Source organism: Drosophila biarmipes, chromosome X (assembly GCF_025231255.1).
Source record: "Drosophila biarmipes strain raj3 chromosome X, RU_DBia_V1.1, whole genome shotgun sequence".
Lineage (NCBI taxonomy): Eukaryota > Metazoa > Arthropoda > Insecta > Diptera > Drosophilidae > Drosophila > Drosophila biarmipes.
The window spans coordinates 25,593,857-25,617,110 of record NC_066611.1 but is presented as its reverse complement, the minus strand read 5'-3'; the positions used below and the strand labels follow the sequence as shown (position 1 = coordinate 25,617,110).

General features: G+C 44.1%; 1 protein-coding gene across 6 annotated transcripts in view; it reads right to left on the bottom strand.

Moving 5' to 3' along the window:
• Positions 1 to 549: 549 nt before the first annotated feature.
• LOC108024267 (uncharacterized) overlaps positions 550 to 23,254 on the bottom strand; it is a 104,912-nt gene continuing 82,207 nt past the window's right edge. For all 6 annotated transcript variants that reach the window (XM_044093589.2, XM_044093594.2, XM_050885993.1 and 3 more), the window contains 2 exons: positions 6,693 to 8,635; positions 550 to 3,989 (listed from right to left, as the gene is read on the bottom strand). In XM_044093589.2, coding sequence (XP_043949524.1) covers positions 2,758 to 3,989; positions 6,693 to 8,223 — 2,763 coding nt within the window. In that variant the 5' untranslated portion in view covers positions 8,224 to 8,635 and the 3' untranslated portion in view covers positions 550 to 2,757. The remainder of the gene's footprint in view (positions 3,990 to 6,692; positions 8,636 to 23,254) is intronic.

The window sequence follows — 23,254 nt, the reverse complement described above, 5'->3', positions numbered from 1 at the left end:
AAAGATACCCACTTCTTTTAATGAAAAAGATTAAGTTTCCAAAAAATATGCATGATTTTTGTTTTGATTTTTATAGACTAAGCACTAATAGGATACTTTTAAAAGGACTTTGCACTTAGGACTTAGATTTTCAATGGGACATGGTTAGGTTTTATCGACAGCAGCTGGTCAGTTATATTTCCTAGTACCAAGCACAGCATGCCCTTTTCCAAAAAAGTAGAAGGTATAGAAAAAACTTTCGGCAACATTTTGCGATGTGTTGCAAAACAGTGTTCCATGCTTTCGGGCGTGTGCAGCATGCCGTCCCTCATACACACACCCATCCACACACTCCGGCTTGTTTAAAAGTTGATTTCAATATAAGTTTTATGTTACGCAGTATTGAAAAGGGCGACAGTGCCCCGACGGGCGTTAACTTCTAAATTTTTAACCATCGAAGTGCTTCGATTAGGCGAGCAGCTGTCGACAGCACCCCACACAGCGTAGAGATCCTTTTGGAAAGTACCTAGAGTAAACTCACCGTTCTTAAGCATATTTTCAAAGGAACCATTCGACATTTTATTCGATTTATTCATAGTTTATTTTAATATTTTGTATGTTAGGCAAATTATGTAAAATTATAAAAAACGTATATATAAGAACCCTTCTATCAATTACAGTTAGATTACAATTTTTAATTATAATTGTTTTGATTTTGAGCTAATTTGAACAGATTGTTCGCAACGTACATTTTTTTCGTTCTTATGTTCGAGATATTAATTACAATTATGTTGCGCTTGTCCAAATCTAAATAAAACTCTAAAATAATTACTCTGTAAATTACTCTGAATACATAAAAAACGAGCACGATAAAAAAACGTAAGGTAACTTATGATTTATATAATACTTTTGCTTATTTCAAACGAAGTATGGATTGGGTACATCTATTCGTTTGATTCGTCTATCGAATATGTGCACCCTGTGTCAAGTAACGTCGTTTTCCTAGGGGCAAGTATGGGGCTGTTCTTTACACGTCTATCGCATTAAAGCACTGGCTTTAAACTCTCAGATCACTTCTAGGCCTGCCTCAACAACAAATCATAGTTAGTTTGATGTATTTTGTAATTTTCTGTTGTCTCTTCACACTCAGGAAATCAAGTAGTTTGGCAGAGCCTGAAAGTGCATTTTTATTAAATAAAAATGCATCCAGATGTAGATCGCCCAAGTGGTGCACGAAACTAAAGGTACAACTAATATAAATAATAAAAAAAAGTAATTTGATTGGGAAATATCGTACAGTATGGTAGGTATGGTAAGGTATTTTGTGTGAATCTGATCTCAACTGTACCCTTTACTACTAGGGGAGCTGCTTGCTTTCTGGTTTATCAATATTTCTCATTTCCCTTAACGATACTTTGTTGTCTTTAATGGTCTATATTCGTTATCATGTATTTAGAATGATTGCTGGAAAATGCCTTGTGTGTATTTGCGTTTCCTTCGTGAATAGTTCTGTATATTAAATGAGTCCTGTGAAGTTAACTTCAATTTCAAGGTGTACTTCAGACATACATACGTATGGCTTGGCAATGGGGACTCCCGCAATCGGGCTTGCGTATAACTTTTCTTTTCTTGTTGTAATTGGTTGTATATTTAGTGCCTAGAGTGTCATATACATTTAGTTTATATATTTTTATAGCTAGTACAATCGTTACTATGGCTGAACTTACTTCGCCGCGCCTTCTCTCTAGACTATATGTATACATAGAAGTTTCAATTCATTGTTTTAATTGCGAATGCAAACTCTTTATCCTACCGCTAAATGCCCTTAACAAACTTATCCGCTATAAATATACTTTCGTGAAGTTTATTTCCCAATTCGTGGTGGCTTCCGTAAAACAAAAAAAAAAAGGATATAATTTTATGCTTACGCTAAGTGGTATGGTATTCATTAAGATATAGCTTAACGCTATTAACTGTATGCATTTTACATTTACAATTTTAAAAAACTTGCAAAATGTTGAAAAAATGAAGTGATTTTGTTTTTTTTGTTTTTCATTTTTGCGCTTAAATAAACCGTCGTTGATTTGTAAGTTTCTTTTGTGTATATATATTTTTCTTCATTATAGGATATTTGCTGCTTGAAGGGTTATATAACTTTAAAATTATGCGTGTATATATAGGTCTCTTTATATACGAATAATGCATTTGTACCAAACTAACTATAGCCTACACAAAAAAAAGGTGGTTTTAAAATTGGGGCTTACGTATATCCGCCTATACGAAATTTGGGATTAGATGGTTCTAAAAGCGTCTTTCATACGCCCTAACGGATTGGAGTCTCTCTGCCTAATTGCATCCTCGCTTTTGTTTCTTGTGTTTTGTTTCCTTGCAGTGTTGCATGTTCATGGATTTAATTACTAAAACCTACATCAGTCGTTTGGCACACAAGTCACGCAGTGGCGTGAACCACGGAACAGAATCCTTCTGGCGGCTATTTTTACAAGCCGCAACAGCGGATGTTGATGTTGATGTTACACTTTGTTGTCGACTGGGGGCTGCGTATCGCATCTTCATCATCTTCATCTTTATCTTCATCTATATCTTCATCTTTATCTCCATCTCCATCTTTACTTCCATCTCCACCTCCATCTGCATTTGCATCTCCTTACGCAATAAAATTGGCAGCTTGGGCTTCCCACGGATTCCTCCTCATAGTATCGTCCCGAGCTGGGTTTCAGTATCGATTATCTGCCGATGGGGATCGCCGTGGGTGCCAAGCTAGACTTCGGTGCCATCCTCGCCCTCGTCGTCGAACAGCTGGCTGGTGCTGCCCTGACCACTGCGAGTCGTCGTCACGGACATCTTCTTCTTGGGCTTCGGTGGTGGTCGCGGTGGGATCTTGGCGACCTTCGGTGAGTCGCCGCTGCTGCTGCCGGCGTGGCTAGGCGACACAGCAGATGCCGCCGCCGCCGGAACGGGCGATATATACGCGGCATGGCCCAGGCCGGCTCCGCTTATGCTCGATCCGGGCAGTATCGTGATCCCTTGGTGCCTAACTCCATACAACGGCTCCGTGTCCAAGGAGCTCAGCCGCTGCTGCTGCTGCTGTTGCAATTGCTGCTGCTGCTGGATCAGCTCGTGAATGGGCTCGTAAATCTTGCTGGCATTGGTCGCCGACGACACAGACGTCAGGCTGGGCGTCGCCGGTAGCGGACGATCCCGCATCGAGTACTGCTGACCGCCCTGGGAGCCGGATCCGGATCCGGAGGCAGAGCCGGTAATCTTAGTCAGATTTAGGGTGGAGTTGCCGCCGGCGGTGGTGCGTAGTCCCAAATTGTCATAGACCGGTTCCGCCTGCAGCTCGGCGGTGGTGGCGGTGCCCGTCTCGCTGGGATTCGGCGAGGTGGGGCTCTGGAACTCGCTCAGCTGGATGGTTCCGTGGCCAGCGGCACCGGACGTGCTGGGCGCCCAGCTGGGGGCGCGCGGCTTGCGAGGAATGGTCATGTAGCCCTGTTTCATGACCACACCCGTGGCCGGAGAGTAAACCACGGGGGCGGGCAGGAAGGGTGAGGTGGTGGCCAGGGGATGCTGCTGCTGCTGATTCTGCTGCTGTTGCTGCTGCTGCAGGAGGTGCTGGTGCTGGCGACTGCTGTTGGCGGTGGCAATCAGGGCCAGGTTGCGGGACTTGGGGTGCTGAAGCGTCATGAAGCCGTTGTGCGGAGCGGCCAGGGTCTTGGTGCCGTAGATGCCGTGCGGCGTCATGTGCGTGTAGACCGGACTGGTCAGCGATGGGGGCGATCGGATTCCGTAGATGACCTGGTCGGGGATGTTCGACTGCGAGGACTGCATCGAGGGCGAGGTGGGCGGCACGCGGGCGGGGAAGGCCAGCAAATCCGGAGGCAAGCTGTTGGCGTAGGCGTCGTCCACATAGGTGTGGCGGGATCGGGGCGTGGTCGTCGTGTCCGACAGGGCCACCGAGTGGGCTTCTTCGTCGCGTGAGTGGCTGGCAACTAAAAAGGAGATGGATTGGAGGTTTTATTATGTATTTATACAAAGCCTACCTAAAATTTATAAGAAATATTATATAAGCAAACTAAATTAAAGAAAAAATCAAGGTTTTGTATACAAAAATTTAAATTGAAGGGGCTTATCCAAGTATCATTATTTTTCCAGGGAAATGCCTGTCAAAATATGAACTTATTAGGAAGGCATTTATTTGACATATGTGGTCATTGTACGACTAAGACGTTCATTCTGAATGATGGGACATGAATTTGTCGCAACTCGCACACTCAGTGGTCAGAAGCGAAGCGCTGCGATACTGATCCATTATTGTTACCACTGTGCTGCGACTGGTTCTGGGGGCTCTTCCTGGGCGGGGTGGAGGACATCGATCGTAGATCTTTCCTGGCAACGGAGAGACGTCGCACTTGGAGGAGATCCTCTCCGTCCTCCCAGCTCTCCTGCAAGGCGCGACTTAAAAAAGTCTACGGAGCAATGGATGTTTCTTTTCTGTACGGACGCTTGTTCTTTATCCAAGTGAAAAACAATGACTTGTCAAGTTTCTCTTGTCTGTCAACCGTCACAATGGATTTCTATCGATTTTAAAGAATAGTTTTTACCCTATTACATTTACAACACTAACTTGATCATACACCTCTTCTTGACAACCCCGTGTCAACGGAAAAGCCGTCTAAGAGGACATTTGTTTTTGACTTTCACACTACTCTTTGCCCATCTGTTGAAGGGGCCTTCGAGTGTTGAGTGCGCTTCGGTAAGCCCTATGTGCCGCATAATCCAACACGGGGGCAAATAGTTTCTGACAGGCATTTCCCTGGAAAAATAATGATTCTTTGGTAATCCCCTTTCCGCATCAGCGCCACTGTGGCACATGTCAACGCTTGCTTGCCCCATCAGACCACCGGATGGCCAGGCATCGGACGCTTGACAATAGGTCGGGGAAACAGCATAAGTGACGCGAGGAGTGCAGTCCATCAATTGCCTTCAATTTTCTTTCCAATTGTCGGTCCAATTCAATTGTCAACACCAATTGCCAAATTGCTCGATTTTTGTATTTTCTATTCTAGCTCTTAATGCACGAATCTTGTGAATGTAAAGCCCACTAGAATAGTAAAAATGCAGGTATTCGCATTATGAATTACTAACAAAATTGCATGGCTTTCAAAAGTTTAAGTTGAGTAAGGGTTCAAAAAAAGGTTTTAATGAAGAAGATCTATCCAATATCTATTACAGCACGAAATATAAAGTTCAGAAAACATATACACTTACTCTTTTAGGTGGCTGCTTTTTTTGCTTTGGCCAATGTAGTTGGTCTATCTAGTGCTCCATTCTAAAGGCAACGCCCCACTTCTTCAGACTTAGGACATCCCCTTCCCAGGATGACTGATGAGTGTGCCTGCCTTATCGACTGTGGCGTATCAGCTGCGAGACGAGCTAATAGATTCCCCCCGAAGGAAGCTTATTTACGGAGTTCATTTAATGTGACAGCACCGTTTAATATTGTCCTTAAGTGGGACTAGTTGGAACTCGATGAACATACGACGGGTTAACGAGTACGTATGTGGCACTCTGTTTGTCTTGTGAAGCTTTTGGTAGGGGCGTGCGTTTATGTAATGGCTGATGAGCAATTCGAAATTTAAAATAAACATCCGGCGGCCCGACTGACTGCTGAATTGCTTGTGTCCCGCACGATGCGATGACCTGGTCGAGCTAGGATCCCTCGGCAAAGGACATTTTCTGTTTTGCCTTTTCCGCGGAAATAACAAGTGTGTTGACATTGGCGTTGGAATTGGCATGGTCAGTCCATTGACAAACGTCCTGGAGTGGCATTGAGAGGGAAACCTTGGGCAAATAGACACAGGCGAGTGTGTGTCGTCGCATCATTTGGTGCTCAAGCAGCATGATGACACAGAAAATATGTCATGTACCTCGTTATTAAGCGCTCGAAAATTTAGGGCCTTTACAGAAAAAATATAATATTAATGTGCGCCCAAAGGAAGGGCCTTTCGTTTCGGGGAATGATTTTAAATAAAATCCCACTAGTCATAAAGCTAGCATTTCAATTTTATACTGCTGTTTTGATTACAAGTTTTATTTATTAAAATTAAACGATAATCACGCTTTTTCAACTACTCAACGACACTGATTATTTTTGATTTTTATTACAAAGCTCAGGCAATAATCATCGCTATTGTTGATTAAAACAGCTGGCGAAATGTGGTCGTTCGTCGACACCCCTAGAAAAAGCACTGGAAAAATAAATCGCCCTCATACCAGGCATTTAATTGGCTACTAAATACGTAATTTTGTTGTCTTTTTTACAAATAATAAACGTTAATGACGAATTAAAATATGCAATCATGACCAACATGTGTGGTTAAAAAATTTGTCCTGCAACAAAAACTCAAATCCCTTACATTTTTGGATTTAAAGGGAATTAGGAGGCATTAAAGGGGAAAACAAATACATTTCCTTGTTGGAAAATCACAGATTGAAAATACATTGTAATAGGTTCTAAAAAATGTAACATTTTCCTATAAATGGAACCTCCCTTGTAAAGGTTTGAAATAGTGATAGTAATTTTTCATTAAAAATTTACTTTTAACTCTGAGTCTAATTAAACACTTAAACTTGAAAAGTTTACTTCGCAAATTCTAAAAACATAGGCTTAGCCTATGAATTTGAGTACTCACCATAGACCGTATCGTCGAGCAGCGTCTTCTTGATCTCGAGAACGTCATCGCCACCGTCAACACTCTCAATGTCCGTGCGGCGAGGCGGCTTCTCGACGGGATTCACCTCGTTAAGCAGGCTCTTCTGCATCTCCATGATGACGGAGCCCTCGAGCATGGAGCCGTTGTGCGTCTTGTCCAGCTTGGAAGAGATCAGCCCGTCGCCGCTCATCATGGTGGTGTCCTTCTGGTAGGTCTTGATCCTGCGGCAGTACCAGAAGAGGACTAGCACCACCACGATCAGCAGAAGCAGCAGTGTGGTGGTGATCAGACAAATGATGAGGAAGACATTCGTTTGCGGATCGATGGTGGGCGCTCCGATGGCCCCCATTCCGCCCATCCCATGGCCATCGGCGGCGGACACGGCGCCGGCGTAGTCACCGCTCACAAGCAGCTGGAACTCGGCCTCCGCCCGGCCGCCGCGATTGTCCGCCACACAGGTGTATGCTCCCTTGTCCGAGGCTCGCACGCCCACGATTCGCAGCTCCGAGGTCAGCACCTGGGCAGGTTGTTCCGGCAGCTGCTCGACGGAGGTGAGGACACGCACCCGCGGATCGTACAGCTGCAGTGGCCGTTTGTTGTACACCCAGGTAACGTTCGGACGCGGACTGCCGACAATGCGGCAGGGCAGCGAGATGTTGTCATGATTGGCCTCCACAAATGAGCGAACGGATCCGAGGATGCGGGGCCGGCAGGCGAAGTTCTCCGACGGCACCTCACTCCACAGCTTGCCACGCAACTGGGGCGGCTCCTGGCAATCGGTGGGCGGCGTATACAGACGCTTCTGGATGGCAAAGTCGCGGAAGTCCTGCAGCTCACAGCTGCAATTCCAGGCGTTGCCCTGCAGCGATAGATGCATCAGCTTCTGCAGATCCTTGAACGTCTCCTTGTGCAGATGGGCCAGTCGATTCTGCTCCAGCGAGATGGCGCTCAGCGCCACCGTGCCGGCAAAGACATAAAGCTGCACCTGCCGCAGCCGGTTATTCCGGAACTCGATGCGCGACAGGTAGCTCAGGTTGACGAACAGATGATTGGGCAGCACCTCGATCTCGTTGTTGTTGATGATCACGTTGCGCAGCTTCTCGAGGCCGGCAAACGTGCCCGGATGCAGTTCCCGAATCCGGTTGCCCGACATGTCCAGCTCAATGAGGATGTGCAGACCCTTAAAGGCCTCGCGATGCACCTCCTGGATGGTGCAGTTGCGCAGATACACCTTGTGCACATTGGGCAGGCCAGCGAGAAGGAACTCTTCGCGCCTCAGCTCGGGTATTTGGTTGTGGGCGAAGTCCAGCACCTGCATCTCGTTGCTCATGTCCAGAGGTATCTTCGTGAGCGCCTTGTTTTTGCAGTCTGCGCTCTTCTTGCCCGAGTTCCAGTGGCAGTGGCAGGGGCCGCAGCTCTGCATCCAGTCCGAGGTGGCCGCCACCAAGGGCAGAAGAAGGAGAAGCAGGATGCCCAGCCCTCCATTCGCCTCCGTTCTGGTTATCATCATGGTCGTGTATCGTGATTCGCCGTTAATCCGTGCCAACACGCTCCAAGTTGGTTAACCACCAACTACGAACTAAGGAGCTGCAAACTCCAAACTCAAATTTCCAAGCGGCTGCTGCGAGGAGACCCTTGACCCTGGTCGTCTGGATCTGTATCCCGGGGACTGGGGCTGGGTGGTGCTGTTTACTCGCCTCACCGTGTCCTGTGTACGTGCTCTAAACTCCTGCCCCTGCTATCCCGGGGTTAATCCTTTTGACGCACTGTTAATTTGATTTCTGCACCCTTCGTGCTCCCGCTCCTCCTGGTTTGCCACTCCTTGATCCTTGCGAATGACAAGGCCGTGATTAATTAATGTCCCGGCGGACAGTGGTGGGTTCTAAGCTCGCAAATGGCCGTGCTTCTCCTGACGTTTCCACCTGAAAGAATGCGAAAAAATGCCAGAGAGTTTGTCAATTAATAAAGTGTTTCGGGAAGTGTGTGCGTTTCGGTTTGAGTTTGTGTTTGGTCTTGGGTTGGGTCCTGCGCTGTCCCAAGGGACAGGGATACAAGGATGTAGGGTTACAGGATTACAAGGTTACAGGGATACAAGGATACAGGGATTCACGGGGATGCCCATGGGGTTGCTAACGAGGCAAAAGGTGAGACATTAGCGGCAAGGCCAAAAAGGATTTGCCTTATTGGCAAAAGTTTGTTGTGTGTCATCAATGGGATTGGGTAATTAGCGAGGGAGTCCGCCATTCGGCATCATAACCTTTGGATTGAATGCATGCATGCTCACAGTACATGTGGTCCTGACGTAAGAGGATTACGAGCTGGGATCGCCGGCCCACAAAAATAACAAATGTTTCCGCAAATTGATCGCTTCGTACTTAGGTTGGCTTTTAAATTCGGCATTACCCCCGCGGCTTTTATGTCAGAGACCTTTCTTTGAAAAATAAATGTAATTATGTCAATTTAAAGATCCATTACAATAAGAAATTTTGTTCCCGTGTAAGTGATTAAGTTATGCTGGATGGTATTCTACAATTTTCTAGACCCATTTATAAACTATAATCAACCCCATCCATCCATTAATTCTAGGGAAACTACCATATAACCCAATCATTTTTTTAATAGAGGTTTAATGAAATCAAACGAAAGATTTATTGGAATGGATAATGTAATTATTACCGGAAGCCAATAGTTTCATTATACCCTTGCAGGGGTTATAATGATTTCAGTCAGAAGCTTGCAACGCAGTGAAGGATAGTACATATATATTCTTGATCAGTATCAGTAGACGAGTCGATCTAGCCGTGTCTGGTATGGTGTCTGGTGTTACTAACGTTGACTAGTTCTTATAACTGCAAGGGTATACAAGTTTAGGCTTGCCAGTGTTAACTTCCTTCTTTGTTTTATATTGATTAATGTATGCGAACATGAATTAAATAATTAAGCACACTAAAATGTCTCTATAATTTTTGAAGTCCATATCTTAGCCAATTAAAATAAATAAACGTTTGCAGGCAATAAGGCATTCTAAATTAGCGTCGGTCGATTTTAAGTGAAATGTCTCCGAAATTGTATTTTAATTTTCGCGCTATTATTTCACTTTAAGTGCAAAAGAGAGAGAGCGCATGTATTTAAATCGAATAAATCCAGGACAATTAAAAGGATTTTTCGCGGCGTGGGGGATAATGAAGATCCCCGAGAACTCAGAAAGTGCCGTGCAGATGGAATCTCCCAGAGGAGATTGACAATGGGACGACAAAAGGCAGAAACAGGGATGCGGATTCGGATCCTGCTGCTCCTCCTGCTCGCCTGGGGTCCCCTTAATCTGGTTCGTCTTCTTTTCGGCTGGCTCTTCAGGTGGCAGTCGCACAGCGGCTTGATTAATGAAAATGTTGTTAAACTGTGACAGTTTGCGGCTTCTAACTGACTTGCGGCATCGCCGCCGTGCCGGCCCGCCCCCCTTTTGCCACTGGCGAAAGCCAGCCCACCATAATGGTGGTATGACATGGGAAACGGGTAAAGCGGTAGATGGCTGATGGCTGATGGTAAATGGTATATGGTATATGGGAGGTCCCACCGGGAGGGAGCGTTCTTTTAGGAAAGTGCAAACAAGACAAAAGGAAAAAATCTGCGGATGAAGGACCGCCTTTTTAGCATTGAGCCGGGTTCCGCTTTAATTAAGCGCTATTCGTGACGTCAACACTTCTGAGGACCCAAACCAGAGAAACAAAAACGCTCGTGCTCTCGTCTCTATACCCTTTCCAAGCAAATATTGGTCTGCCCTTGTTGCACACCCAAAAACTTCATTAAATACCGAAGCACTGAGCAATGGACATAAATTATTTAGGAACTATAAGCTATATACCACCACACAATGAAGGGAAAAAGGCTTTTATTTACTATAAAAAATGTAATTCAAAACATTGTCAATTCTTTTTCGATTGCCCTTTGATAACGTTTTCTTAGTTATTATTTATTCATTGAAAAATCAGAAAGAACCCCACCCCCCAAGTGTGCTTTTTTTTATACGAACACAACATTCGAACTCTACAACGCGGCCTTAAAAGGAGGATAAAAGTATCCGACTATAGAATCCCTTGTACCTAATATGTTTTAACAAATACATAGTCGTAATTAATTCCTCGAATGGTAACCACTAATGGATTCAAAAATATACAGTCGTAATCAATTCCTCGAATGGTAGCCACTAATGGATTCAATTAGAACAGAGTTATATCCCAATTGTATTTCAATCACGATGGCTCTCAATTTTAATTGATACTTGCGTACACTTTAATTATATATCTTCAAGCACATATGTTTCTAATTAATATATATTATTCTTATTATTTAGAGGTGTACTAACGAGGAATAAGTGTAATACAAGCGTTTACAAATACTTCAAGGCAAACAATAAAGAGAAGGACAAGTATTCGGTGTTCCGACACGGTCTGGATTGGCCAGAGAACGGAGCCTCTGTGCCGGGTTTCTTTTGGACCGATTTCAAGTTTAAACCTTCGGGAAAGTCAAGAGGCGGAGATAAGTGGGCTTTAAAGGCCGCTTCGTTTCACCCGTACATTCGAATCCAGTTGGATGGATATACACACTCGACTCGTACTTTTGATATGCCCCCGTGTGTGCTGTTTGCTTTCCTTTTGTTTGTGCACAATTTTTGTACATTTTTCCGTCGTGTTTTGTTGCCTGTGTGTCAGCGGTTTTTGCTCGGATAGAAAAAACCTCAAAACAAATTAAATATGCAAATAAAAGAAAAGCGGTGCAATTTTTCGCTTTGTTAAATATTTTCTCAATGGGTTTTCCTTCGTTGTTTCACCACTGGGTAGCTAGTATTGGGCTGATTTCGTTGGCAGAGGGCTGGGCTGGAGCTGCGAGTGTTTTCGTGGGTTAGAAAGCGCAGGTTGTTGTGGGGATACATTTTGTGCGGTGGTTCCAGGCGGGGAACCGCCAAACTTGGATTAATACCTCAAACTTTTGAATGCGGAATCGCAGCCATTTACAACGGCGAGGACGACGAACACCCCACAAAACTTTTGAGCTACGCATTCTGTAATGTGTATATGAAATTTGTGGGGATGGCAGAACCAACCAGTAAGTCCTGGCTTTTGTCCCTGTTGGCAAATTAACATTTTTAGTGGGTAACTTGCAGATTAGAGTAAGCCCTTTCCGACGCCCCATGAACTGGAAACAAAACCATGAGTAATTAACTCGAACCATATTGTATTGGTGATGGGAAATGTGAACTTGTTTCATTTCTGAATGCCAGTTAATTTCTTCCTATTATAAACACTGTTTGCATATGCTAGGCATGACAGCAAAAACACAACAAAGAATGCGAAAACGCAAATGTGTGTAATACACTTTCTCTTTTCTAAAAGGAGAATAGAATACAACCAAAGCTCCTAAATCTCGAGCCTAATCCTCCGGTCTGCAACGTGCTCAACATGCAAAAATATGATTTTAATTTCATCTTGTCAGCGCCTTTATAAATAAAGCAATACAAATTGATTGTTTTATAAATAACTTAAGTCCGTCCGCGTTGGTTTTGGGCTGCAAACGGCCTCTGTCATAGAATTTAACGTTGTCATTTTATTGGCAATTGCGGTTGTAATTGCTGTACGGTGGGCACGCCCCGTATTCAAACGATTTGACGCGATGCGATACGGTTCGAACTGAGCTGAAATGAACCCGAACTGACCCACCATGAAAGTCCAGGGCCTGTCCGCAAAATCCATGGACAGACGACCATTGTCTATTGTCGGCTTAAATCGATTTAAACAAATTTAATTGCTTTGGTTTCGGTTTTCGTTCATTCATTTTATGGCGCCCATTTCGCTTTTCCTTGTTTTTTCTCGGTGCTTTTGTTTTCCGCCTTTCGGGCTCTGGGCTCCCTTCTCCACATTGTCGTCTGCCAATTGGCAATGGCATTTTAAGTGTGTCTATGTAACAAAAGTTGTTGAACCGTTGAAGGCGGACAAGAATTCAATTTTTTGTAATTTTTTCGTCACAACAATTTGTTGCTAAATGAAGCGGATTTCTTTTTCCTCGCTTTCCCTTTATTATTTGCCCTATTTTCCGATCCATTCGCGTAAAAGTAACATCGGCCAATGGCAAATAGCAAACAGCAATGTCTAAATATACACATAAGGGTACCCATCGCCAGGACACCCAAGCTCCAAAAGCTCCTTTGCCTATTTTTACATCAGGGTTGTTATAATTTTTGTCCCCAAGGATTGTTCGCAGTAGGGCAGCTATTTCCGTTCTCGTGTGGCTATGGGTACTTTCGCTCAAAGGTCAGCCGGTCACCAAACGAACTATAATTTTTATAAATATTTGAGTTTTTATATTCAATGTGACAACAATATATCTAGGGTATATCAACTTCGTATCTTTATTTATTTTTGTCAAAGCCAAACGGGTCAACAGATTTGCATATTTTTTTAAGCTTTATAACTTTTACAAATATTTCTATTTCACTTGGTTCTGCATCTTCAAATTGGAAAAATATATCTAAGGGTATGCCAACTTCGACGTCTCCAAGTTCCCCTTCAACTCCTCCCTTGTTTGTAATCGCCCTCTGAATGCGACTGTTAATCTAGCTGCTATTCAAAGAGCTTCCCATAAAAGCATGCGGTTCTTGCACGAAAATAAAAGAGGAAAAAGAAAAACATTTTCATATACTATTAGCTTTTCGTCGTTTTTCGCCACTGATGGCGACGAACGATGCAAGAACACTTCTTCACATGTGTTTTTGTCCCCCTAAATTGTATTGGCGCTATTTGCTCTTTCGTAAGCACATTTTTGGGCGCTCCTGGTCTACGGGTTGTTTGTCCCTTCATAAAGCGCTGTTATGGTGGTCACTACTGTGATCCAGACAGCTCGTTTAGTACTTAAATTTAAATTTTTCAGCTCTTTCCATATGCATATAAACTCTTTCGAGTAAAAGGAAAATGCCGTTTGTACCGTAAAGATAGCACACTTTTTCTAATGAACAGAATATACATTGTTTTGGAACATTTTTATTTAGTTTTGTATCCTAGTTTCAGGGTCTGCTGGCCCACAGTGCACTTAAAGCCTATTTGCAAATTACTTTGTGTCGAATTGGCGCCCCAAGTGTTGCTCGGTTACCCGCGCCTCAATGGTCATTGCAATCATTTAACCGAATGGAAGTGGTGGCGGCGAAAAAAAGTCATCCGCCCGCCGTTTCCCCTTTCTTTTATAGCGGGGCTTTATTAAAAAGTGGCATAAAGGAATGGCAAATGGAAAATATTTATAACCTTAGAGCCTTTTTGGATATATCAACGAGGTAAACACTATTGTCCAGTGTCTCGATCATTTATTTCACTTTCGTTTATTTAAATACAAGTTCATCTACTACCTTGCCTTGGACCCTTTAAAAAATCATTTAGAAGTCGTCTAGGGGTTGGTAAAGCCACAAGGGTCGTGGTGGCACAAAAAAGTTCACAGCTTAATTGTATATCTTTTAACGTATACGAGTACGAGGACATGAAGGAATAAGCTCTCCCGAAGCCGGAGATGCCTTCTTAACTGCGTGACATAAACGTGGGTTACAATTACCGTAGGTGGCATACAATGTCGACACATTCTTTTGGCAATGGAAAGTATTCGTCCAGCTGATGCGTGGGCATTACAAAGTACGTTGTTGTGGCGTTATCAGAGTGCCGAGCTTGCAACGTTTTGAGGCAGGTGCATTTTGCTGTTCGGGTGCATTTCCATGTCGAATATTGGCAAACTGCACGCGACGGCTTGATAAGTCGCGGTGAGTCGAGCCTGTCAACATGTCGCATGCCAATCATGTGCAGTATTTGGAGTGTATGGAGGCATGGGGAGTGCATGCAGCGGGCACCCTGCTATCTTTGGTGGAGAAAGGGACGATCCCTGGAGCATTTGCGCCTCGCAGGTGCAATCCTTGCCATATTACATTGGGCATGCTGCATTACCACACTGCCGCCATCACCGTCTTGCGCTTGTTGCCACGGACAGCGACATTTTAAGGTTTCATCAGCTGGAGAGGAGGTCCGAGCTCGAGCTCGAGTCCGGCTTGACATGGCCCGGAGGCTCGGAGGATGGACTCAACTGTCATCTGGCTGCTTGCCTAATCAAATATTCAATTTCTTGCTCCTCTCCGCATCTTCATGGTTCATGGTTCATGGTTCATGGTTCCTTTGGCTTGGCCCCAAGCTTTTGGCCTGCTGCAGTTTTTTCTCAATTTCAGTCGAAGCTCCAGCAGCAGCTCCAGCGTCCAGTTCACCACCTGCCATGACCACGCCCACTTCCACGCCCACGCCCCTTTTCAATTTGCTGCACTGGGATTCCACGACTCCCCTCCATCAGCGCTTCAAAACATGCATAGTGTGGCAACAGGCGACAAAACTTTCGCTATCGAAGGCGCCAAAGTATGAAGGCGAAAAATCACAAGAAGGAAAGAAGCAAGAATTGAACTTTCTTGATTAAAGTGTCTGCTCAGCTGGCGAGAAGACGAGGGGCGTAAAAGCAAATGTTTGAGGTGGCGAAACTTTTACGCCGCCTTCGGTTGCGAAAGTAAAACTTCAGCTTGGTTTTTAGTCTAGACAAGATTGCTCTATGGATTTTGCATAGCCCCTTACACCGCACTCATCAAAATATTAATCAAAAATTATAAATATAAAAATTGAAGGAGCATGTAAAAAAAAGTGTACCTTAAATGGTTATTTTAGGATTGTGTAACAGTCCCCGATCCTTTTAATAAACTAAAATTGAGTTTTATATTTTTTTTTAAATTTTTTGTAACTCTTTTTAGTTTAAAACCTCATTCGGGCTTAAATTTTTTATGACTTTTACTGCATTGATGACTCTTTTTTTTCAGTGAAGTGCATGGTACGACCTGATTGGAATTACGCCCAGACATGAAACCTGCGAAAGTGCTGGACTTGATTGCTGCGATTATAATGATTCAGACCGAGAGCCCAGGAAAATCGAGGGAAGAAACGGAGTAAATGTACTTTCTCTAGGAACCTTAATTTTTCAAAATTTTCCAAGTAATCACATGGATAATTTGGGTTATACATTCAGGAATTCAGTTTTTTTTTGTTTTTATTCTCGCCATCCTCGCAAAGTGCTTTCCGCATTATTAAAGCTTTTTATTTGTTTCATTTTAAATAATATCAGCATAATTTACCATCAGAGCTGAGCCATCCATCCTCTACCCCGCAGATCGTCGCTTGAATAATTGATGCTCGGAAACGTGGAAACGAGCAGCCCTGGAGTCCTGGAGTCTCGTCATCCCGGAGTCCTGTCATCCTGGCGACCCGACCCTTCGTCCTGCGTTATGAATTTCTATGCTTATATCGTTAACGGGCGTTGAGCTCAATATTGTGCTACTCATTTACGATGCACTTACTCACTGGCACGTCAACCAGGGCGCACACATTCGCACGAGATATTACTCGCAACTGCGTTGCCATTTTGCGAAGAGCCCCCGCCATTCGCCATTCACCGTGTGCGCCATTTTTGTAATACAATTTAATTTGTTTTGGCCCGACATATACTCAGTATCGCGCTTACGTCATGTGGCCTGACCACAGAGGGGATGGCTCCTCTTCTGCAGGCCCCGGCCCCACACTTTGACCTACGACCTACAACCTACAACCTACAACCTACAAGCCACGAACGACGAGCGTCGAACGTTGAGCACCCACTCCCCGAAACCGACGAGCTTTACCAACCAACACGCATTATGCCATGTGCTCAGTGTGCATAATAATAAAACACGTACATGCAAACGTGGACATACATATGCGAGGACCGAACTTTGCATCAATCATATCGTATTGGATATATGTATATGGACAGACAGACAGTCGGTGTAATTTCCACCGAGCCCACGTCCTCACTGCCCGAGATCCATTAGGCTGTGCGGTATGGCATACATTCTTTATTTATGAATTCATCGTCAGGAACAACGCCTATTAATGGGTAATTCCACTAGATCCATATAGCCAGCCCCAAATTACCGACCGCCGAGATGCCCAATTGTCTGTCTGTCCGATAATCCTTGGCATTATGTGGCTACATTTTGTCAACAGTTGTGTTTTGAGAGGTGTACAAAAAGTGCATTTACCATCGCCTCTGGCCCAAATTACTTAGGGCCTATTATGCTGTCCACATTCGTTGTGTATTTCACCTTACAAATGTCGACAGTTTCGCCAGAATCGCCTCATTAGGGGCGCCATTTTCAATTGTATCGATCGTAATCGATTGACAAGTGTTTTCCCATTATCACAATTACGAACAGGAATAGATAAATGTTCAAAATGTAACTCAATATATCTAAGGTGCAGGGACAAATAATGGGGATTTGAAATCAATTACAAAGATGCCTGAAAGTAGGCAACAATATATTTTCTATTGAGCCAGTTCAAAAAAAAGTCCCTCATGTGTGAGTCACTTTAAATTTAAAACATAATGTTAAAGAATGCAAAGTAATTATGTTAAAAACAATTTCCTTTGCACTTTCGGCACTTCTATATTCTGGTACTCTGATGAAAATAGAACACCGAGAATATAGTGGGCTAGGTGAGAAATAGCCACTACGCAGTTGCAGCCAGAGCCGGAATTTCGGCCAGGCACTGGCAAGTTGGTAATAGGCCAAGCCAGGAGCAGGCACCATTTATCTGTGTATCTGCTAATTTCCGCACTACAGCTTCGTGGCACTGCTGCGGCAAGACGGCGTCCAATTCCAAGCCCCGAAAAAGCGCCCTTTATTCTTATTAGGCACCAGCAAGGAGCAGTTGCAGCTGGCATATGAAGGTGCAATGGTGAAATGCCGGCACAGATCCAACAGAACTGCGGCCGAAAAGAGGGAATTTCCATTAGGACTGATTATAAAATAACTCGTTACAAATTTGCAATTAAAAGAGATCAAAAGTAAGAGATAAAAATGAATGAAAATGGATGGTTCTTCTTCAAGCCGGAGGACTTTGGAAAGACCAGCTTGAAGCTCTCAAAAGCAAAAGGGACAGAGTCCAAAAGTAGGCAGACATTATATATCAAAGTGAATGTATGGGTTATCCGGATTCGAAATATATTGTGGCATACTTCCAGATAGGTAGCTGTTTTGCAAACCAAAGGATTTCTGAAGAACCAACATACTTTTTTAAATATATTTCGTACTGCGAAACAGGTTGCTTTTTATTGCAAATATATTGCAGCATTGTTTTAGACGCCTTTTGAAGGTATTTGGTGCAATAAGGCTAAACCAATCAATCAGGAAATACAATTGAGTTAACCGACAGTAGAATGGTGCTAAGTGTATCAGCTGACTCACTTCAGAAAACAGATTTGCGGTTCAAACTTGAGGTGCGCCATTTTTGACGAGACGATGGCTCCTCATTTTGCCCAGACGATGGCTTTTTCTTATGAAACTCGTCGCACTGAGCCATTGAATTCAATTGGGCCACCCTCTTACAGTCGTTTGCGCAAAATTAGGAGAACATTTAACGCTCCGTTGAAGGCGGATGGAGGAAGGTAGATGGGTTGTGGATGGAGGATGGCGGATGGCGGATGGCGGATGGGTCCTTATGGACCTGTGGGCGTGGCCGTCTATGGCTTTCCTCGACAAAGCTGAAGAGCTCTGAATAAGAAGCCCAACTGGCCTGCTTATTACTTAGTGTCGTCGTCTGGCATGCCGCTTCTGACCATTGTTGTTTGTCTTAGCGCGGTAACACTGCTTTTCCCGGACCACTCTACTTCCCGTTTTATTCTCTACTTTATTTTTTTTCTTTCGCCAGTTTTTCCAGTTGCGAATATCAAAGAAGCGCCGTCTAGACGCGACAAATGGCTGTCGCAGCTCTCGAAGCTCTCTGAACTTCAAAGCTCTGTGCGAAACTGCGAAACTTCTTTCTATTCGCCAGCACTGGGCAAAACTATGCAGGAGAAAGGAAACTCGATTGTGGTGTAAAAATAAAAGCGGGTTTTAAACGTGGAAAAGGTGAGTTTTTGTCCTTATGCAGGATTTAAATTTAAAATCTTCTTTTGTTGTTTTTTTCTGTGTAGTAAAACGGCGTTGGTTGCAGGGTTGGGAAATATGTTCAGTGTACTTGCCAGTTAGGCGGGCCAAAACTGTGAGGCTAAGCTCTAAGCCCCTGACGCAAGCCACTTGTGTCACTTTCCTGCCTCCCCAGCCCAGTTCCAGCCTCACCATCACCCCAACAACCTCATTTCAGTCGCATCCCGAGCCCCAGCCTCATCCTTAGAGCAGTAAAAAATAAGTGCTTAGAAAAAATGGCAATTTACTTTGGTTTTACATGGCGACATAGCACGATTGTCCCTTCCCCCTTCCCCCTTCCCCCTTCCCCGATCCCCCCATATACCCACTTCTCCGCCTCCTCCTCCCCCACAACCATTTCTGTCATCCCCGAGAAGGAAAAAGTAAGAGATGAACTAAAATTTTATGCCATAAAAATTATTGTCTCGAGATTTGAGCACACAAAAGGTGGAGGCAGCGGCAGCGATGGAGTCGACTGTCGACCGAAAAGGGTTGGCTCCGCCTTTCACGTTCCGCAGAGTGAAGTGGAACAAATGCGAGGGGGTCGGGGACTTAACAACTATAAAATGACTTTCAGGAAAATTAAGACGTTCGGTTTTAGTTGCGAGGGCTAAAAAGAGGGAAGCACAACTACAGGAAATGTGCGAGTTCGTCGGGGGACCCAGCGAAAAGCACAATGTTGTGTAATAGCTTAAATGTCTTAGGGGCTGTCAAGGGATGCGAATAAAAAACAAATGTCGTCAATGATGTATCGAAAATAATAATTTCATAATATAAAAAAACAGTTTTTCGGTCTATCGAAATTTTTTCTTCAACAAATTGATTTAAAACGACAATGTATGAGATATTTTAGAAAAATCAAAATTGTATCTCAATATTCCAATCGACAGAAATTAATTTGTTTAATTTGTTTTTAGTTTTTCAGAAACAAAAGACGTTAGTTATCGTTGAAATATCGATAAGTCGATACCCATTGCTTCCACAAGGCTGTTCAAATCGTCCTATTTCTTTGTAATTGTCGTTCGGCCCCATTCATTTAATCAATTCTTCAAACAGGAAAAATAATTGGGTCTAAAGTTTCGTTGGCCCGCTCCTTCGATAATTATGTCATGTATGGACAGCCCCTTGAATGAAAGAGCCGGGGGAAACTGACAATTTCTTGGTACAAGTTGAACTCGGTAGTGGGGTGGGCAACAGGACATTGTCCGACATCTCTACTTTTTCCCGGTCCTCTGTTTTCTGCAATCCAGGGACAAGTTTGATGGCAAAGCTGGCAAACCACCCACATCCGGTCTCCAGTGTAAACCAGACCAGGGTGCCCGAAACTTGCTTATTGAACAGAAAACACCAAAACACATGTGCAAGAGTGTTGCTATTAGTGGCAAAAGCAGCGGAAGGCAAAAGAGCCACATGGCCTTTTGGGAAGCTCTTTGAATGGGGACCAGGAGAGAAGCCAGGAGCCAGGAGCCAGGAGCCAGGAGCCAGGAGCTAGGAGTTAGAAGTTAGGAGCACAGTCGTACACCCAGTGCACCCAGAGCAATTACACGAACAAGAATGAAATGAGACTGGGCAACCCTAAACTAGACCATTCAATCGATTCAACATCCTGTGTTGCAAAAGGAACCTGAATGGACATGGCTTCGCCCTCGCATCTGCAGCAGCCCTGGTAACTCTAGAATCCCTACTCGCCTTCTTTCATGTACCCGTTGTCCTCATGCGCTCTGACGCTTCCTGCAGTTTTAATTTATTTTCACCCAAACAAAGTTTGATTGTATCAGGTGCCTTTGCCGCCCACTAGCGTAGCTCGCCCATTGCTCTTAGCTTCTGTGTAGTATAATTATACCCTTGTTTCGGGCGTTTATAATTGTTCGACGGGAGACACCTGTGAAACGCTTCATACATTTATTGAAATATATTTCAGCCATAAGAACTAGCCCTTCTTTTTGCATCGAATTCTATCCAGCAATCCTTAAAACTGCATTGTAAGTCGTAACATATTAAGGGGAATTAACTGTATCTTGAGAATTTTATATCAATCTTTATATCCTTAATACTATACGTTGTAGTGTGACTGTTAAGTTACCTTATGATTGTAGATATTAATTGCGGGTATCGGTGAGATCGATCGGTACTCGTAGAGTAAATAGGTATTTTGGATTCGTCGGAAAGTGTGGAACAGGTAGAAGAAAGCGTTACAATATCGCTTTGCTGCTTATGTATATAACTCCATTTTCCTCTGGCTCCCTTAAGCTCAGTAACGGGTATCTCATAGTCGAGGCACTCAACTATAGCGTTCTTCCTTGTTTTTATTTTCAATTGTAGCCCTGTGTTCCGGCTGTCTCGCTCTTTTTGCCACACTTGACTGAGCATCCCCGTCGCGTTTTTATCGAATTTTAAATTTATTTTATGGCATTTTTCGATTAAAACTTGCCAGGACAACAGCGTAAGACGACATTTCTCGACTAGGGTCTTGAGTCGCCCTTTGAACGGAATTGACAACAATGGCGGCGAAGTCGGTGAATTCCTTAAAGAGGTTATCATCACTTTATTTCCTTAACTTTTCGACATGGAAGTACTGCCATAAAGGAGATGAGTGATTTTTACTCACAGCTACTCATGATTTTAAGGACCTCACAACACAAGTGACACAATCCAGTAAACCAAGCTGGGGAATGTACAGCCAAAGATTTAATCTCTCATTTGGTTCTCCATACATATGCCCTCAAATGTCGTGACATAATAAAGATAGTGTCATGGAAGCCTCAATTATGTTACTTCCAACTGAGCCAACAAAACCCATCTGGAGCGCCCTCATCTGCCGAAATTGAACTCCCCTCGACTTCGACTCCGGCTTCGATTTATATGGCAGAGTGCGCAGCGGCGTAGCGGAATTGGGCTCGGATGCAATTGTAATGGACAAATTCGGTTGGTTTAGGTCTACGTGCCACGACAAGCTGCTAGACAAACCCACTAAAATTTAGCCCAACGCAAGTCTCCTTTCCAGGGCACATGGCCCCACAGTCAAGTCAAGTGATGTGTGTACGCCGGCTCTGTTTGCCATCCTCTAAGTGGTTGAGAGTCCTTTCGGGCTGAGTCAGTGGTAGTGGAAGTGCGAGTAGAAGTTGAAATTGTAGTGGTAGTACGAGCAGAAGTGGTATGGGAGACCCTGAGTCCTATGCTGGTGTGCAATACTTGAAATGCAACAAAATTTATGTGCATATGCATATGGCATATGGCATATGGCATATTGTAGGCACGAAGCCCGGCGTAGAACGGAGCCTTTGTCTGGCCATGCCCTTTTCTTGCGTCTTCCGCCTCCCGGCCATTTCGCTCCCTTCGTCTTCTCCTGCCGCCCTGAGCCCTGTATAACCACCGCATATTCTCGACTCGGCCTGCCAACAAACTTAACAAATGAGCGCTTGAGAGTCCTGCCAAAAAGGGAAAAGCTGAAAGTTGAGCTCCGCTAAGCTGGCGCCAAAAGTTTCCAGTTTCCCCGCTTCTATACAATTCTAAATGTAGAAATTTCTCCGTTTCTCCAGTTCTCCAGTTCTCCGTTTCTCAGTTTCTGAGGAGCAGAACAAATGTTGGGAACAACTTGGCGGGAACTTAGCTCAAGGAAGCGCACCCAGTTTGGAAAAGTTCAGTAGCACAACTAGCGCACTAGCACTTCCACTTCTACTCCACTCTTACTCAGTGTGGCCAGGGCAAACAAAGTGACTGCAGTTTGTTGTCCTCGTCAGGACTGAAAGTTTGAAGGCACTCGCGAGGGCTGATGTATTGTGCGAATCATAGAATACTTATAGCGCACAGCCAAAGTTTTTAGCTTCCAACCGCGCTTTAGGGGAGGAGGAAAAGTCATATTTATTACCATTAATCGGGGATAAAAAGGTATCAGGTAGCTGGGATTATGTCTTAATAAGCGTCAAAACTTCTGCATTAGGTCTTCTTTAGGTGGAAACTTTCAGAACTTTAATGAATCCACGCAGTAAGTCGAATTTCAAGCAGTGTCTAAGGTCCTAGCTACCTAAGCAAACCCGTCGATTCACTATCATAAGTTTCAAAAATCTAGTTCTTTCCAGTACCGATTAGAACCCACAGAGGGAGAGCGCATGTTGGCATTATCAATATCTACTTTTGTACTGAATCTGCGTTTAATTTGGCTAGCAGGTGCGCGCTTATATTTGCGGTGAGCCAAAGTCAGAGATGATATTTACGTTGTGTGAGAAGGTGAAGCTTCCTTACGAGACCATCGGCGGATAGACACTCACCGTCATCCACTCGCACTCAGACAATGCAGCATAAGTACCTGGCTACACATAATGTGCGACTGCTAAACTTACACACATGTGTACAGTCGGAAAAGCGTATATCAGAGGCATTTTGACCTGGGTTGGCGAACCATGCTTTTCATCTAAGCTCCTGCCACTTTTCTGCGCTAAAGCGAAAGTGAAAAACACAAATATATTTCACATGTTAATATCTA